Here is a 19,544-nt window from a genome sequence, read left to right as displayed (position 1 = left end):
AGTAAAACTTGAATGATCCCTTTCAACCTTTTTATTAATGACCAATTTAAACCTGAAAAACTGTATTTTCTCCTCTTTTGCCAGTTCCAGTCCCCATATTACACAAATATCAAGTAACATTGGCTACAACCCTGATCACATTTTACGGTTGTTGCCATTGTATGGTTAGATGCAGTAACAAAGAAAATCCAGTAGGTAGTGTTAGAGGCTCTTCTGTAGTGTAGGCTAACCCAGCAGTTAACAGTGAGGGTGCTCAAAAACACCTGATATCTCCTCTGCACAGAGGCAGTAGTTGATGTATGAGTTCATATTTTGTAGTTCAGTGAAAGGGAAGATTATTATTCATATTTGATATTAACCAAGCATGTCCATCATTAGTTGAATAGGATGCTTAAATGAATTGCCTTACATGTCAATAACATCACTATGCATGTGCACCTGTATTAATGATGTCAGCTGATGACCCCACTGCCCTGTCCCAGTCTGTCTCTCATATCTCTTGACTGCACATCTTATTCAGTGTGTATCCTCTCCTCACCAGGCCGTGTTGACATTTAGACAGGCCCGGGTCCTTTTCAGAGAGAATACAGCTAGATAACCTTGTCAGCTCTGAGACCTGCTTTCACCCTCCCTAAACTCTGTTTCTCCTCTCTCTCTTTCTCTCCCCCTCAGCCTCATGTCTGTTTATCTCTGTGTGTTGGTGCAAGCTCCTCCCCTCACTTCTTCTCTCTTCTCACACGTCTTTCTCCAGCAGTTTTTCTTTTTTTGCACTTGAGGTGTATTTACATCTCTATCTCTTCCTAGGACCCCCAGCTGTTTTCTGTTCTGTACTCTTGTTTTTCTCAACTTCTCACCCTGCACTGCAGTATCTCAAGTGTTGATATCAGATGGTGCAGCAAGGAAAAATAGGTTTCTTTGTCAGTAACGCTGCATACTGTAAAGTCAATATGAAGTGAAAAGGGCACTTTTATTTTAAAGTAAGTAATCTGTAAGTTATGCGACAAGATTTTAATTCATTTATTTGAGGATTTTGGTAACATATTGAGGCATCACCATCAACAAGACAAAGATCTAAAAACTGATCTAAAACTGCATCACTTTTTAAATAGCTTTTTTAATATCATACACCCTAAATGCCCCATATGCAACAGGATAGTTAGTTATTAGTCCTGCCCTCTCTCCTAAATACCCCTTTAGGTCCCTTGAGGCTAATTTTTAAAGGAATGGAGTCTCAAATCCAGTCCAAGATCATCCTGAACACTGTATTAGTGTAACATCTGCTAACAGTGGCATGCTTCTCGTTCTAGACTTGGATGGCATTAGGTTTGAGTGTTTCCCGTTAAAAACAGTTTCTGTCTATTCTGTTAAATCCGCTGGGTTTACAGTTATTCGTGCATATGATTTGTCTGTATTGAATTTTCTATTGCCTTAGGAGTTGTCTTTGCGCATCAACAGATGTGGCCCCTTTCTCTTTCTTTTTGGTCCAGCCACTCTCTGGAAAAACACGCTGAGCTGACTAAGCCAGATGTCGTCACAGGGAAATTTCAGCCTGACCTCTCTAATTTATTTATTTCCTTTCCTACTTAGACAGGGATCTGTTGGAGGGTGGTAATGTGAGGAGGACACACACAATGCTCCTTCTCCGCTCTATGCTGAAGGTTGATAAACACTAAGGCACATAGGAGGGTTTTTGTGTCCAAGGACCCCGGCCCAGGGAACTCCTCCATGATCCATGTAACATTTGTACTGCAAAATTCTCTCTCTCTTTCTTTACTGGCTTTATTTTCTTTTATCTACCAAATCTAACATCAAACAAGTAACAAAGACCACTGCATGACATGGTGGATGATAGGGAATATTTGCTTTCATGTTGATTTGATAAGACAAAAGGACTTTTTCTTTTTATTAAAACATAACCCAGACAAACAGAAAACCAGTAGCCTACTGTGTCACGGTTTTATTTGGACCTCTCCCCCTTTGTCTTGCTTTTCAGGGCAGACCTGTTAATAATGACCACCACTGTCAAGACCAGGAGCAGGTGTTGCTGACAACAAATGTGCCTGTATGTGAACGTGTTTCTGTAAATAGAAACCCACCACTGACACTGTGATGCATCCATTCATCAGATGCTATCAGTGTTAATTAGGAAGGGCCAGGAAAATACATCTGGTCTGCAAAAAAAAAAAAAAAAAAAGCCTACATTCTGCTCTGCTCTGAAAACGCGTCTACACTTTAAATTTCAATAAACCTCCTTCAAAATAATAAAGCAAAAAGAAGCATTAAATAGGAAGTAAGGCAAAAGTCAAATTTTCATCTGTAAATGTAAGTTTCAATGTAATTTACAGAAAGATGAAATCATCTAGAATTTAAAGATCTGCTGTGGTTTATACAGCTGCTCTGTGAGCTTAAAGTTTGCTAAATGACAGCATTGTGATCTTTATTTTCAAAACCAGGCATCTTGCCACCAGTAATATTGTTTTGACTCTGGCTTCAGGTTAGTGAACGAGGAGGGACACAGTGTTTCGATTCACTTGTGTATGCCATCTAATGAGTTAGAAATGCAATCTAACACCCAACAACTCTCATTGTAACTCTCCTCTGCTCTTCTTACTGATGGAGCCATAACATTAATGTGTCACTCTACATTAGGAGAGTTAAAGCAGCCTTTCCCATCTCTGTTGGTCCCTGCAGCTGTAGCACTTCTGCACAATCATTAAAAAGTTACCTTGACCTGTCTTATTTCTCTCTAGGTGCTGACTATTATAAGAACTGTAACTATTCTCTGCTAATCATAGGCTTTTAAATAACCCAGCCATAAAAAATTCCAAATACTGAAGAAACTTCTATTTCTCTTTTGTCACATAAACAGAAAATTCCAGTGAAATCAGGTTTTTGTTTTCAACCATCAGCACTGTACTGTACAGAAATGACCTTTCTACAGAGCTATTGGATTTGCACCAGAGGTCAGACTAAAATAATCAGGGGGCTGGTGCAGGCTGTCCTCAAATCTCAGATCTAGGTGGAGTTCGACTGGTTGATTCTTTCAATTCAACTTTCATATATTTTTAGATTATTTCATAAGTAGATTTGGAGACCGGTAGCCCAGAACTAAAGCAACAACTAGTCCTGGTTTAACTTGAGGTCAGGAGCATCTGGGAGTCCTGGAGAGGGAGAGACTTAACAGATCGATGTGGAGAAAAAAGAAACAGAGTGCAAGCGGTGAGAGAGGAAATGGTACTTAATCATCCGTGGTGCAGTGAACGTGAGAGTGCGTGTGAAGCTGTACTCAGGTCTAGATGTATCTCGGGCTGGGGGGGGGGCTTGGGGGGTTGATCCCACCTCTCCTCCCTCTTTCAGATCGCTCCTCTGATGCGCTGACGGAGAGCGGACAGTCGCCCACAATAACCGGCTCTGGAGCAGCGTTTGGCTTATCTCAGCTCGGTGGATTGTTCCCGCTGCCGACCCGCGCCGGTACCGGCTGTGCCTCCCCTGTATCACATCTGAGTCTCTCTCATAAAGAATTATACCATCGTGTTTCACTTTCTTTGCTTCTGCATCTCTCCCTCGGATCTTTGTTTCAGTACGGCGGGCTGCGGCTGCGTAATGCTCCGGTGAGTGCTGACGGGTGCTGTTATCTTTCACTGTATTTCTTTCTTCTTCCCCTTGTTACTGCGCACAGAGCGGGTAGTCCGCTGAGGCACATGAGATACGACAGTTTGATAAGGAAAAGGAGCACAGGCCTGGTTGTTATTGGAATCATCTTTTTGGAGATGTGGGTTTGATGTTTTATGAGAAGCACTTCAGGCTTAGTGTTTTTGTTCGTTCTGAGGGGCGTCACTGGAGTGGATGTAAGGACACACAAAGGCAGCTGCATGAAGCCAGTGTGCAGAGAGGATGCAGCGTTTCCCATCTGTAATAAAACTGCCTTCACCCCTGTGGGGAAGTGCACAGGAAAAAAACAGAAAGAAAACAGTCAGGGCAGCTGCACAAAGCCAGAGAACAACAGGATCCTGGACCCTTGTTTTCTCCCATCTGCTATCACTTGCAAATTTTATAATCATCCTGACAAAGACCAAGTGTGTTTCGTTTCTTTTTTTCCTGAGCCCAAATGAAAAGATATTTGGAGCGTGATGTGTCTAGGGGGCTGTTAACACTGGGCTTAGACATAATAAATCGGAGATATTTTATAAAAACAAACTTCAAATCATTCACATTTACAGTATTTATTCTCGTTGCATAGCCTGAAATATGGGGAATAAAGACTCAGACAGAGCACCAAGCACCATCTCCACTGGTTATGAATTATTAATAAAGTTAGCCCAGTAATGCACCTCCCACCCAGCACAACTGTCACCCTGCCTGTCTCACAGCAGCTCTGCTCTCAACTTACATTCTCAGAGCTTCTGACGGTCAGCCTAACTGATAAAAAAAACTAACAGGAGTGTGTTTGGAAGTATTTCGAGGGCTGGGGAAGAGTTGCAGTCCACTCACTGACTGAATAGCTTCAGTCATTGCTTGAAGGAAAAAGAGAAAGGAGAGCTAGTGCTCAACCCTGCCCTCTGACAGCAGAGATTTGTTGTATTGATCGATGGATTTTTTGGAGCTCTTACAACCAAGGGTTTTAGGGTTTGATGCCTTTATTTTTTTTTCTCTTTCTAGGAGTGGAAACAAAAACTAAAATGTCAAGTAGATGAGAAAATGCAACAAGAAATAAGTAAAAGGTAGATTGTGTAGATTTTCTATTTAAATGCAATGTTAATCTATTCCATCCTGTCAAATTGTCTCTGTTCTGAGATGTCAGCATCTTCATACACCAGTTATGAAAGCATCATTGAATTGATATGATTATCCTCTATAAGCACATTAAGTTGCTGGTATTGGGTTACACTGCCATTCAGCGTTATGTAATAGTAATTCTCCTGCTACACACACACTGTTAACACACAGGCTCTGTTTCTGTTTAACTTTCATCTTTATCTTCCATGTCTCTCTGTTCACCCCTTTTCCTCTCTCCCTCCCCAGCAGCAGCAGCAGATGCGCTGAGTGATGCAGATAATAGCAGTATCTTTCCACAGTGACCACAAGATGCTAAAATCCCTACATTCATGGCAGAAAGCAGATTACTGAGGGATTAAACCACCGCACATATGCGCATGGTCACACAGTTACAGTTCCTCTGTCCGACCGTGGGTCTCACTCCGAATGAACTTGTCTGAATGACTGACTGACTCAGACACTCATGGTATCATGGAAGAAGAGGAGGAGCCAACAGAGTCTTGTTGAAACTGAAACACAAAGGCCCACCTCCTTTTCTCTGCTTTGGCTGATGACAAAGATTACAGATTTGAAACAAAACAACAGGGTGTGCTGAAAAAAAGACGAGTGCAGAGCTGATTGTTCGCCTGTTGCTGTCCCATGATGCATCTCCACATGTAAGAGCAAGATCAGCCACACAGAGGGCTGTTTCTATGGATACTCCTGCCCTGGGTAGTATTAATAAGACTCTCTGATATTCTGACTGTCTGTGGGAGATTGTGTAGAGGTGACGTGCATCTCTGCAGCAGACTGCAGCCTCAAGTAACATCTGTGGAGCAGAGAAAGACATCATCACAAAGTGTCAAGAAGAAAATGTTGTTTTATATTTGAAGATGTATTGTGGATAATTTACCATCACAGGTTGAAGCATTTAGCTGCAATAACGCCAGCTAAACTACATGTCGGATTTCTTTCCACTTGGTTTTCACATATTTTGACCCTTTTGCCCTTTTCAGAGATCAGTTAAATTGTCATACCTATGAACCATCTGTTCAGGTGGCTATTAACAACAGATGGACACGTGATTAAATAAGAAACTGCCCACAGGACTAGAAGAGGAGGTGAATGATGAACAAAATGAAGTTCATTTTAGACCTAAAGAAAATCATTAATTTTCTAACCTGCTTGTAATCCTGAATACAAATTTTGCAGGGTTATAGCTTGAATTTCTTGGCCCTCGTTTCATGGTCTTTTCTACATCAAAACAAACATCTACATGCACCAGCTACTAAAAATAAAGCCAGATCTCTAGCTGAGCTCACCTAGTTTTTGAGCTCATCTAGTTGTTGAACTCACCAGCAAGATGTAACATTGTCTTTGTACGTTGATAATATTTTTAATTTTTAAACTGTGGAAATCCATCAAATTTGAACTGAATCGAGTCAACCTGTCATTTGACTCCAATACAGCTTAATTGAGATATCATGGCTGGACAGGGCACCCCTCTCTTTCTCCATGGCTTTGACCTCAGTGGTCACTTCATTGACCTTCGACCCCTTGGCACAGGTGTCACTGGCCTGGTACTCTCAGCCACGGACCAGCGCACTGGACAGCGTGTGGCCGTTAAAAAGCTGGTGATGCGAGACGCGGTGACAGTGAAACATGCCCTGCGAGAGGTCAAAATCACCCGGCAGCTGCACCATGAAAATGTGGTCCGGGTTCATGAGGTTTTGGCGCCATATGGACGACCACTGCCCAGAGACCCAGCTCATCTCAGTGCCCTGTACATTGTCCAGGAATGCATGGAGACGGATCTGGCTCGGCTGCTGGAACAAGGACCACTACCTACCGGTATGGGAAACGAAAAATATCCTTCCCATGTGAGCTTTACTGTAAATCACCCACATATGATTAGAGCCGAGTAAAATGTAAAAGAACATATAGCCAATTTTAAAAGTATTGACGGAGCTACAAATACAAACTGTAAATGTAATTATAGTGTTCAATGTAGTGTATTCTGACCTGTGGTTTTGCCCTTGAACAGGTCATGCTACTCTGCTGTTCTACCAGCTGCTTAGGGGACTGAAGTTCATCCACTCAGCCAACGTCCTCCACAGAGATCTGAAGCCTGCGAACATATTCATCAACACAGACCAACTGCTGCTCAAGATCGGAGACTTTGGGCTGGCCAGGATAGTCGACCCTCATTATTCTCATAAGGTACAAAGGAGAAGCACAGTGAAACCCAACACTCCCACACAAAAACCCTTACATGGTTTGCATGGATGTACTGCTGAGTCTTTCCATTCTCCACTTTCAAACCCATCCTGATTTCAAAAATGTCCATGTAAACACAAAATTGTTTTCCCAGGTTTGGAGATAATAAATGGTCAGCTTTGCTTATACTGGCACGAGGTTGCTTTGTTTTTTAAAGCGCTCATCTTCAAGAACAATAGTTTGACTGGTGACCAAATGTTATGTTTTAGAACCATCTACAACACAATATTCCAACATTTCTACCCCAAATATACTAGCTGTTACTAATTTTGGAGGCATGCAAATGTAGCCAATATGCCAAGCTTAATTTTAACTAAATGTGATAAGTATAGTTTTTTGGTTCATGCTCTCCTAAGAAGTTGTAGATTCATTTTAAGAATACATGAGCAGCAGGGGAGAAGACGGCATATAGACCAACACTTGATCATACACGAGTCTGCTAAGTCGATACATTTTGAGACTCTTTTCATTGCTTTGATGCAGAGTGGGGCTGTTCTGTAGTTGACAGCTGATGGATGAATCTGCTTCAGGTAGAATATTGTAATGATCTCTGCTGGCTTTCACTGTAGTAGATTTGTTATCTGGCAACTCTTCATGTCCCGATCCTGTTTGGTTATCAGACAGCAGTGAATACACCTTGTGTAGCAGTGGACACTCTAGGATGGATCTACTGTTGAGGTTGATGTTAACTGCATGAAGGTTTGAAGGTCCAGCCAGCCTGTAGATGAACAACTCTGGGGGATTAATGTGGAAATTTAATGTTAAATTGTGCCATTTTTATTATGCATGAAGGTGTAAAGGTCCAACCAGATGCAGCAGGACAAGATGTGTGTCTGTGTGCTTGTCTATTTATGTGTTTTATGGGCCTGTGCATGTGGAGAGGGGCTCTTGTTAAAGGCATTCTTTGTCAGCATGGAACATGGGACTGGGGATCAGCTGGGTGTAGACACAGGGGGCGTGTTTGGAGGGGCAGGGGGAGGGTGGTGCAGATGAGGAAAAATACTGAGACAAACGAAAAATACAGACATGGAAGGCTGAAAGAAAGAGAAGTACAAAGAGAGAAAAGGGGGAAACTGAGAAAAAGTGGAAAACTTAAAACAAATGAAGAGCAAGGGAGACAAAAGAGATCAAACAGAAAAAGTGACACAAATGAAGGTTTAACTGGATAGTTATGGTCTCACACTGAGTACTTACTGAAGCTGCTCTGTCTGTCAGAGAACACAATGTTCAGCTGCACTGACGATAGATAGATAGACAGATAGATAGATAGATAGATCGACAGACATGTACGTAGATATGCACATACATAAAAATTCCCTTTTTCTTGGTAATGCACTATTAGCTTCATCCTTTGCAGACATCGGTCTCATAACAGGGATACCCTGGCATGCATTAATAACAATTCACAGTTGTGGCAGCACATTACAGTCCAATTTTAAACTGACTGCTGACAGCGTTTGAAGTATTTGAGGTGGATAGTTGTTTCTTCCCCATATCATGTGTCTGTTTCTCATTGTTCTTTACCATAAAATTGTATTAGCAGAATTATGTGTGTGTGTGTGTGTGTGTGTGTAAGATGATGCAGGGCTATTTGTGATGCAGTGTTCAGACGAAAGCAGATGCCTGCAATAAATGTGTGAGCATCCTTTTTTTTTATTTAATAATGCAGAGCCAACACACTTGTTTTTCAAACATTTTGTGGTAATGCACGTGGGCAGTATTGACTTCAACTGTGATGGAAATTTGCAAATGATACTTACTTTTATTTTGAGCTACAAAGCACGACTGGTGACTGTTTTTTATGTCTAATTTGTACTGTTTTCACATAGGATTGTTGCATCACAGTTAACCTTAAATAATGTTTTATACTGTGTCATGTTGGACAGTAAGATTGGCTGGTTTAGATTTCTAGTTCTCATAACTGAATGACATGTCCTCTTTTCAATTAACTATGGTCACGCCAAAAAAAATCTATCTCTCCCTTTCAGCCACTTTTTTATCTTTTATTAGGGCTTTTACAGTATCTTATGTTGTTAGTGTGTTATCACAGAGGGTTTGCTCAGCACCCTGTGAATCTGCCGTAAATTAAAATGAGGCCGAGCTGTCTAGAAGTGCACTTCTGATTACACAGACAAACATTTGCTCAGGCGAAAAGAGATGACAGAGCGCTTGAGAAGAGAAAGGAGGAAAACAGAGCCAGCAAAAATATTATTTGTGATGTTGTTTACAGTCTACACTGGTAGCTACTTGGTGTGTCTATGTGAATATCACCTGCTGAGGCAGGGCCGGATGTGCCCAGAAATTATTTGTGACCTGGACGAGGATAGAATGAAAGAAAGAAATGTGAATAAGGAAGGAGTGGTGGAAAGGTTAAGTGAAAAGAAGGGCTGAAAGGGAAGAGAAGGAGATATACAGAAAGGTAGCCCACAGTATGAGCAAAGTGTTGCTGGAGAAGAGAAGAGAAGGTGAGACAGGTGGGAATATTGTGGAAAAAGAGAGCTGTGGGGTGAGGCATGAAGACAAAGTGAAGAAACAATACAGTAAGGGAACATTGGATTAAAGGAAATATAGTGGAAAGTGGGAGGTGATGACAGGAGAAAGAAGGAAAGAAAGTCAAAAATAAGGATTGGAAAAGGTGAAGACAAATATTTTACATAGCTATGGGACAAAAGATCATAAATATAGCTACAAAATTAAATGAGTCCACATCTGTGTATTGTATTGTGAAAAGGAAACCTCAATTGGTTTCCTTTTTTGCCCAAAACAATTTCCCAAGCTCCTTACTTTGAACTTTTATCATCATAATATGCCATCCTAAAACGTTTGGCAATAGGACATGGTCATTTCTTGAAAGCCACTGTCTATCAAATGCTTACCAGGAAGCGGATAAGACAGAGAGGAACAGAGAGAAAAGACAAGGTGAGTTTATATTTGTCAGACCATCAGTTAGCACTCAGCGTCAGTTCCTGCTCTGTCATCTATTGGCACACAGGGGAGAAAAGGCAACAAGAAGGGAGGCGCGAAGGGAGGGCGAGCAGGGGTAGAAGAGGCTATGAGTAAGGTGGGCTAGGGCAGAGTAGGCCTGGAGCGAGAGGGAGTTCAGAGCATAGAAGGAATTGGTAAGAGATACAGAATGTAGGGGGGAAAGGGGAAGAATGTTCTCCTTTTATTCTGTAGCTTCTTATTCACAGCTGCTTAACGGTGCTGTGCTACTGAGAAAACCATTCAACATACTGTATTCTTGGCTGAATGCTATGTAGCTGCAGATTGCAGGAAGTGATATAAGTGAGAACACTGACGTCAGTGGACCACAATGAATAAAGGCTCTAAGTCATGACCTAAACCTGCTGATCGAGAAACAATTCACCACCATTTTTTTTTACTATCCTCAGTGATCAAGAGGGAAGTTTTCAGCTGTCTAGTAAAATATGAAACCACGTTCTGCTTGCACTGCAGGTGCCCCAAGGTAATTTAACTAGTGAAAAAGCTCACAGAGCAATTTCTGACATCAATTTTCAGTATGAACACTGGTCTTGTCTGGGTCAGGATAAATCTTATGCTGTTTGTAAGGCATAAGCATAAATGGAGACAGACAGGAACAGGAAATACTATACATCAGGAGAGGAGTGGTGGCAGAGCAGAAAGGAAGAAGAGCAGTGAGGACAGCGGATGGTGAGGTAGAAAGATGAAGGTAGATCAGACACTCTGTCAACAAAAACAGTATAGCTGTAAGTACAAAAAGAGAACTGTATATCTGTCAACACGGTGCAATTCATAGCAGTCAAATGGTATGTAATAAAATGAAATCTGCAATCACCTGCCAAAAAAAATATATATGAGAGTCTGTAAGCCTTATTGTAAGCATATTTTGCTGTGCAGATGTCTTTTAATATCATTAAGAGGTTTATGAGCCTGGGACAGTAACATTTGGCTAAGGAAAGAGGCAAGGCCAGGAGAAGAACAGAAAAATCATGTTGTAATTGCAGGGATGTAGAGATTTTGTGAGGTCAGAGTGAATTAAAATGGAGCAGGAGAAGAGAGTTAGTGGTATAGTGATATATATTTTTGGTAATGAGAGGTTAAGTAATAGCAACAGGCAAAAACACCTTGGTGGATGAGTTTGCTTGCCTGTGTCTCATCACTATTCAAGGTGAACATTTATAACAGTAAAAGGCAGAAGGGAGCCTTGTTGGAACAGCCCTAATGAGAAGTTGCAGGTTGTTTCACAGCAGAGCATCAGAGGCTCACTGAAATTTCAGGTTAAGATTCAGGGGAATGTTTTTTGCAGAATGTATTACATTCTTCTCCGAGCTGGCATAACATCACAAATTCTGTGTTGACATAAATCACAACATGTCTTGTGAGCCCAGACTTTCTTTGAGTAGCTGACATTACTGACTTCACAATGCTTCCACTGCCTGAAACTGCCTGCATATGTGCAACCTGAAAACCTAATACACACGCAAGTGTACACTGACTTACCCTACCTCATGGTAACAGCTGGTAACAAGCCAAACCATTGCATGTTCACTAATATACTTACAGTATTATCTTTCTGTTGCTCTGCCTCTTAACTTACTTCTTTCTCCTATTTTCTCTTATTCACCCCTCACCTGCTTCTCCAGGGCTATTTATCTGAAGGTCTGGTAACTAAATGGTATTGTTCCCCGCGTCTGCTCCTGTCCCCTAACAACTATACCAAGGCCATAGACATGTGGGCCGCTGGCTGCATCCTGGCTGAGATGCTCACTGGGCGCATGCTGTTTGCAGGTACCTATAATGTTTGTAGACCTTGCTGTCCTACAGAAACATTATAATATTGCTGATCATTAATACGATCATATATTGAAATGTGGTCCTTTAATTAAAATCCAATGAAAACCTGTATGATCTTTCTGTGTTTCTAGGAACTGAAGGTGTTCGCACGTTAGAGATAAAACGTGCAAAGTGATTTTAAGGGTAAAATCTGCTAAATTAGTATGATATCATGACAAAGATGACACCTGAACATCTTAGCAACAATTAACAGCTTTTAAAATAAGATAACATTAAAATTACTAGGTTTATTTCAGTGGAAAAATGATTGCAGTGGTATAATCAGGCAAATCAGTTGTATTCAAACACATATTTTGTGTTACTTGTTACGTTAGATGGGTTTCTTACTAGAAATGATGCAAAGAAGGTGCTTAAACACTATATCACAACAGTGTAGACATCAAGAAGGAGCAAAGGAGAGTTTTTCTTTTCAGTGTCCTCAACCAAAGGCACTTTATTTTCTTTCTGCAGGCTACTTCTTTGCCTGACCAGAATAACAATGATGAAAGAGATATTCCCATTGTCTGAAGCAGATGTAGTTCCTCATGACAGGCTGATTTAACCTCCACCAGCCCTCTATACAACAGGAGGGATGGTGCCATAAACTCAACGGTGTAGTGTGTTCCCTGGTTTTTCTCTATGTTAGAATTTCAGCAGAAAGAGACTTGTACCTTATGCTTTTTGTTTACCAGAGGGAAAGCAATGCATTTTCATCCAAATACACTGCTTGGTTATTTCTTTGTGGTGAAATGTGTTGATATGTGTTCACTAACTAGGTGGAAACATTTATCCATACATTATCTATACCCGCTTATTCCTATTTAGGGTTACAGGGATCTGCTGGAGCCTATCCCAGGTCTCTTTGGGTGAAAGGCAGGGGTACACCCTGGACAGGTCACCAGTCCATCACAGGGCCACATAGAGACAAACAACCACACACACTCACGCTCACTGCTATGGGCAATTTAGTCAGTCACCAATCAACCTGACATACATGTTTTTGGACTGTGGGAGGAAACCAGAGTACCTGGAGAAAACCCACACAAGCACAGGGAGAACATGCAAACTCCACACAGAAAGGTCCCTGCTGGGTTTCAAACCAGGAACCTTCTTGCTGTGAGGCAACAGTGCTAACCACAATGATGCCATAGATGGATACATTTAAACGACTAATCCACACTGTATGACATGAGGGTTGCACTGCTTTGTGTGAGCTGAAAACTTCAAGCACCTCTGGTTACACCACATTCAAGTGACTTAAATTTAGTTGTTCTCATCACTTGTTTGGGAGACCTTTCCCAGAATCCTACCAAATTGTGTTTCACCCCCAGCAAACTTTTCAAATACACCAGTGGATTTAATCTTAAATTATCTCAAATTTTTAATAAAAAAATTAGAGAGAACAAAAATAAGCATTGCCCTAATATTTGGGTTTAGAGTAGTAATTTCTAGACATAATTTTTAATTAAAAGCTATTTTAATAGTTGACTGCAGTGTTCCCTGATTTTAAGTTAAGTTTCTTACATCATTATTTCCTTCACTTCACCGCACCCCTTAGTTATTCCTGGTAAACTCTAATTGGCCACATTTTTCTGCTTATGTAATTGATTTGTCTGTCGCTTCTCTGCACTTGTGTCTGATTGGTCGGTTCCCTCCCAGGAGCTCATGAGCTGGAGCAGATGCAGCTGATTCTCAACACAGTGCCAGTGCTGAGGGATGAGGACAGGCAGGACCTGCTACAGGTGATATGCCTGCAAACTGATCATTTAAATATGGGATAGGCTGTCACTGTCATGTTTCAATGGATACATTTAGTCTATAAACAAAATATAATGTGTTCACTGGTTTTAAATAAAGACCCTGGCTCAGTGTTGCTTTCAACTAGAATCTGGTTTATAGTAGAAATTCATTTTATGTCATGCCTAAAGAAATAAGTAAAATAGATACCACATCTAAATTATGCACATATTTATACCTAATTATCATCCTTTCCCAGGTGATGCCTTCATATGTCAGTCATGGATGGAGAGTCAAGAAACCTTTTTCTGAATTGCTGCCTGAAGTGGATGCTCAGGGTGAGCGGTGGGATTTGAATAGTGGGAAGAAGAGGAAGATCAAGCAGTGTTAAGTAGAGTTGGAGACAAAAATGAATATTGGAAGATATGAGGAGAAAAGAACATCCAAAAAAAACAGAAGCCTCTCAGAGCTGTCAAGCACAGAGTTTTGCCCTGAGACAGGAATATAATTAAAATTGTTTTCAAGAACACACTTAATTGACATTCCATTTTTATTTCTGCTCTTCTTCTCAGCTGTGGACTTCCTTGAGCGTATCTTGACCTTCAATCCCATGGATCGACTGACAGCTGAAGCAGCATTGTCCCACATCTTCCTCCGGCACTACTCCTGTCCAGAGGATGAACCCACCTCAACGTGCCCCTTCCGCATAGAAGATGAACTGGAGGACAGCCTTATCACTGGACAGAGCCTCAGCAACAGCAACAGCAACAGTCAGGCCTCCAATATCCACTGGGACAGGTGTGTAGATTCATGTAATTATTTAGAGCTGGGGAATCTTTTAATTTTAGTATATTTCAAAAAGAATTTTATATTGTGTCAGTTGTTTTTGCAGTTTGTCTAACTAAGAGATGTCACAATGACACCATCAATAAACAGACAATAAAATGTTTTTTTAATTTCTCTTCAAATTATCTAATATCTAACCTGTCAACACTGCACCTACACAGCATGCATTATGTGGGACACAAAAAAATGCACCACTTATTTGTGACTAATCCACAGTCATATTGGAGTTGCGGCCTCCCACTGTAGTCCTGCTACAGTGTAGGTAGAAGGTTCAGTGGTGGCAGTTTTGCTAACCTGTGAGTCACAGAAGAAATGAAAATGCTTATTCTAAAAGTAATGATTGCTCATTGGTATTGCATGGAGATCCACTGCTCTTACGGAGGTTTTTGACCACTTTACTGTATTGTACCACAATTTAATCCATCATCCATTTGTCCAAGTCTGACATAGGTTTTAACTAGTACAGAATCCTCCTTTTTCTTTATTTGCCTAGTTTAGCATATTTTATGGTAAGAGCACATTCAGTGAAGTACTGGAAAAATGGTAAATCAAAGTGTAAAGGTTGGTTTGAACCGAAAATTCAGAAAAAGATTTATACTATTAAAAATTATATCTTACACAGTACTCTGCACAACCTAATTTCTGCCTTCTCTGCCAATATGAAAACAGTTTGTCCACAAGTGTGTGCTGGCAGCAGTCAGACAGGAGGTGTCACTGCATGCCCCCTGGCTGCATTACCTCTGACCTGGGAGACACCACAGAGGATGAGGAGGTGCAGAGGGACCCACGGGCTAATTCCTCATCATTGCTAGAGGAGGCTCAGGTTGGACATGCTTCATCATTTCTCCATGTGTTGCCTGATATGTAGTTAAATATGATAAAAGTTTGCTATGTCAGTTATTGACTTTATAGTTGAGATATTGTGTATTCTCGCACTATCACAGCAGTGCTGTTGTGGTATTTGTTCCATGACCTGAAATTTAGCAAAACTACAATTTAAAAATTACAATGCTTCAAAGCAATAACTCAGTTGCTTGCCATCTTTCTTGTCCAGGTGGACCCACGCAAGTATTCCCACAGCAGCTCAGCCGAACGCTTCCTAGAAAGCTCTCACTCCTCTCTGGAACGTGCCTGTGGTTTGGGGTATGGGGAACTGGACTGTGGCCGCTCCTGTGATTACAAAGTGGGCTCTCCTTCATACCTGGATAAAATTGCATGGAGGGAGGGCAAGCCTCAACACTACTCAGAGCCTAAGCTGATATTGGATTTGTCTCATTGGAAGCGTAACAGTAACATCCTCCCTGTACCTGCTGAACCTATTGGTAGTAACGTGGAGGACCTAGGAAAGATGGAGGAGAATGCAGAAGGGGAGAAAGAGGGAGATACAGGGGATTTGTTCCAGGAGATTTCTCGCTGGGTGGAGAGCACCCAGTCTCGTCTGCATTCACTCAGCCCCAGTCCTTCTTTGGAGCCACGTTCATTCTCCTGCTACACCTCCTCTCCCCCTCTCCCTCTCTCCCCAACTGAACTCCAAACTCCAGTCTTCCACTACACGGAAGTTTTGCGACAACCATCAGCTGAATATGATGAACACAGACTGAGCCCAATTCCGCCAGTCACATCTTCCTCTCATACCCTTCCCTCACTTCTCCCCTCATCTCCCACCTCTCCACTCCCCCCTCAGTCACCTCAAACATTGTCTCCCTCCAGCTTGCCACTTTTTCCTCCTCCAGAATCCCAGCCCCTTTCCTCTGCTTCTTCTATTTCTCAGGCAGTTAAGGATGAGTCCTCTGTGTCACTTCCTGTGAAGCAAAAAGAGCGGCTTTTTGACCTGGATGTATTCATATCCCAAGCACTGAAACTGTGCAGGCAGAATAAGGAGAAAGGAGATGGTAGGAAAGGAAAAGAGGGAGGGTGGAGGGACGAAGGCAAACAGCCGAACATTAACCGAAAACTGGTCCGGCTTCCAGATCACAGGACTCCGCCACCACAGACCCCTAACTCTTGATGTTAAATATTATTTGCAAGTCTCCCCACAGTGTAGCATTAAATGAGTAGCTTTTCCAAATACTCATAGTGATTTTGGTAGTGTGGGATGTCCGTGGTTGAAGATGCTACTTAAACATTAGGCAGTGTTGGCACTGCAATGACACGCTACACTCTGTGACTAAAGCCGTCATTTAAACAAGCAATCATGCAGCTTTATCAAGAGGTACTCTCAGGCAATAAGAAGTCAGAAAGCATATGGGTTCATTATATATAAAACCATTGAGAAACTATCAACACATTATTGATGGTGGTATCTGTGGTTTGCTAGAATTGAATTCTGTGACAAAAACGTGCACATGACTAAGCAGGAACAGCAACCTAATGATTAAGGAAGTTGGATTTTGTTTTGCTATCTTATGTAAGATGTCTTGCTGTGTATCAGTAAGTAATTTTTAAAAAAATGTTACAGTCTTCCAAAGGTCCGCCAGTTGATGACATTGACATGGGGACATGCTTTTCCCAGGTTTCTGTGAATGTATGAACTAAATAGGAGTCATTTAAATTCTAGTACATGGTAAAACATAGGATTTTATTTGTTGCTAACAGGCACACAGTGACTTGATTAGCTCTGCCACTGCTAAATGCCTTGTAAAATTATCATTTTTAATTCTATAGTATATTTCTCAAGTCTCAACTAGTGTTGTACTTGTGTCTAAATTAGTATTTTTAGACTAGACAAGTTCATGTTACTTTGGTGTAAGTTGTACTTTGTTGATGTGGAATGCTTTAGTGTAATAATTTATGATTATTCAGCTCCTTTTTGATCATTTGTTTCATATCCTGCCTGACTGATGTACCAAACAAGGTCATCATCTGCTGTACATTTACTAAAAGTGTAATGTCCTGTCTTCACTAGACAGCCAGATATCTGTCACTTAAACCTTAGTCACAGAAAGATGTAATGCAAACAACAGTAGCCTATATTTTGGTGAATGTAGATCCTTTACAATTTTTATAGTAAATGATTTGTACTCAAAGCTTGATGCCTAATAACCACAGTAATATATGGAAGATTACACATATATTTTTTTCAAACACTTTTCTATCAAGCATGTTAGTAGACCCTCAGAATGTTATTTAATCAAATCGGGTGAAAGATGGTCAGATGTTATTAACAGATGAAGGTTTTTGGCTTGTGCCTCATATTTTCACAATTAATTTTCACTTGTCAAACTAAAACGCTGTTTCTGAGCATATGGAAAATAATTCTGCTAAGCTAGTGCCAAAAGTAACACAGTTAAATTCACATTACCCAAATTCTGCAACCAGATGACATAGGCTTCCACTATCCAAAGACTGTATACAGTTTAATTTACTTAACACAGAACATTAGTATGGCTATAGTGTAAGGAGATTACATAGTCTCAGTTAGAATGATATCCACTTTTGCTCAATACAGCATTAACATCTCTTTCTCTGTAGGACCCATTATAATCATGCTAATAATAATTAATTTATGTTCTCTTTTCAAATATTTTTGCAGCTGCTGACTGTTAAAGCACATACAGTATAATGATGGTTTCAAAAGGTTGATTTTCATAACTGCTGCTCCAGTTCACTGTGGCCAACATATACAGAATATGAGCAGGTCATCACTTGCACAACATAGTATGACTTCCTAAGGACTTAGCTATACTCTGTGAGAATTGCTGACTGTACAACCAATGATACAGCAAAGCCAGGTATATTCTTTTTTTATTCACTATAGACATAAAGCACATTTAGAGTCACTAGCACATTTAGAAATACAGGCTTCCTCAGTGACAACACCTTACCACAGTTACTGTTCATTTTAATCTATCATGTCCCTCTAATCAAACGCCAGCTGATTTACTGGACTAACTAATACATGTGGTCAAGTAAATAAAAAGTACAAGCTGTCATTTTGATCCAATAACCACTGATTTAAAAAAATATGCTGCAATGAAACTAATTATACAGGTTTAATGATCACATTTTGTATTATAGCATTTACTCTGCAATTAACTGAAGCCAGCAATAATGTCTCTGACATGTAACACAAACATACTGTAACATGTGGTTACTGAGCCGAAGTTCATTGTTTTAAGTGTGTGAAGCAATGTAGAAAATGTGCCTCGGTACACCTTGATGCTTCCAGCTTGCTGAATGTAACCTATCCTCTCTCGTCTGCATGGCTTTCACAACTGTTTAAAATTAAAGTTTATTGTTTTATTACATGTCACTTTGTAAAACAGTTATTTTCTGTGGGCTTTTGTTTCACATGTATCCATGCTTCAACGAGGCCTCAACTTTTGATTTGATAAAGGCACCAAGGTTTTTTAATGCTCATTATTGACTGTAGTATTACTTTTTGCAGTTTCTGTTTTTGCTGAAAAATTAAAAATTAAACTATTAAGTGACCTCATATTTTCTCATTTTCTGGCATATTATCAGTTGAAACAAATTATATTTCTGTTTATACTCATTTAAGAGTATTATATATTTGATTAATTATTTTGTTATGTTAAGGACATAACAAAATAGTGCCCATCCCTAGTCGGGCTTATAAAGAAATGTGCAGTCATCATAAAAAAAACAAAAACAAAACACTTACACATACAAACAACACAGAGCAAAGGAACAATATAATAAAAAATGACAAATAAAAAAACAAGGTGTCCTGTAACAAATTGTTTGTAACAGGGTCCTGAACACAACATCACCAACTCAGTCTTGAATTAGATGGTGGATCAGGTGCTTAGGACAATTTAAATTCACAGAAATGTGATTGTTTCCAAGCTAAACATAGTAGCTTACCTTGATCATATAAACATAGGCTACCTGAAAGAATTGGTGCATTTGTTTTTACTGCATTTTACTTGATGCTACTTTTTAGTACCTAAAAGAAAGACCAAAGTGGTTTGAGAACGTGTCAATTAAAAAAAAACAATTAGACAAAACCTGAAAAAGTAAACAAAACAACAAACACAAGTCGTTTGTTGTTTAACTTAGTATACTTTAAAGCAACTTCCAAACCTGTACAGTAATTACGGCTGAGGGGCTTCTCTCGAAAGATCTTGCGCATGTCACAGTCTTTATGGTAA

The 19,544-nt window shown here is 40.4% G+C and overlaps 1 protein-coding gene across 1 annotated transcript; it reads left to right on the top strand.

Annotated features, from left to right (window-relative positions):
• Nucleotides 1-5,031: 5,031 nt before the first annotated feature.
• On the top strand, nt 5,032-18,861 carry mapk4 (mitogen-activated protein kinase 4). Its single transcript, XM_026322574.2, has 8 exons — nt 5,032-6,606; nt 6,800-6,975; nt 11,658-11,802; nt 13,507-13,589; nt 13,844-13,922; nt 14,157-14,382; nt 15,100-15,253; nt 15,485-18,861. The coding sequence occupies exons 1-8, from the start codon at nt 6,240-6,242 to the stop codon at nt 16,436-16,438; spliced, it is 2,184 nt and encodes a 727-aa protein (XP_026178359.1). The 5' UTR covers nt 5,032-6,239; the 3' UTR covers nt 16,439-18,861.
• Nucleotides 18,862-19,544: the final 683 nt, after the last annotated feature.

Source organism: Mastacembelus armatus, chromosome 9, assembly GCF_900324485.2.
Source record: "Mastacembelus armatus chromosome 9, fMasArm1.2, whole genome shotgun sequence".
In the NCBI taxonomy this organism is placed as follows: domain Eukaryota; kingdom Metazoa; phylum Chordata; class Actinopteri; order Synbranchiformes; family Mastacembelidae; genus Mastacembelus; species Mastacembelus armatus.
Note: the sequence above shows the minus strand (reverse complement) of the source record. Positions and strands in the feature narration are given on the sequence as shown.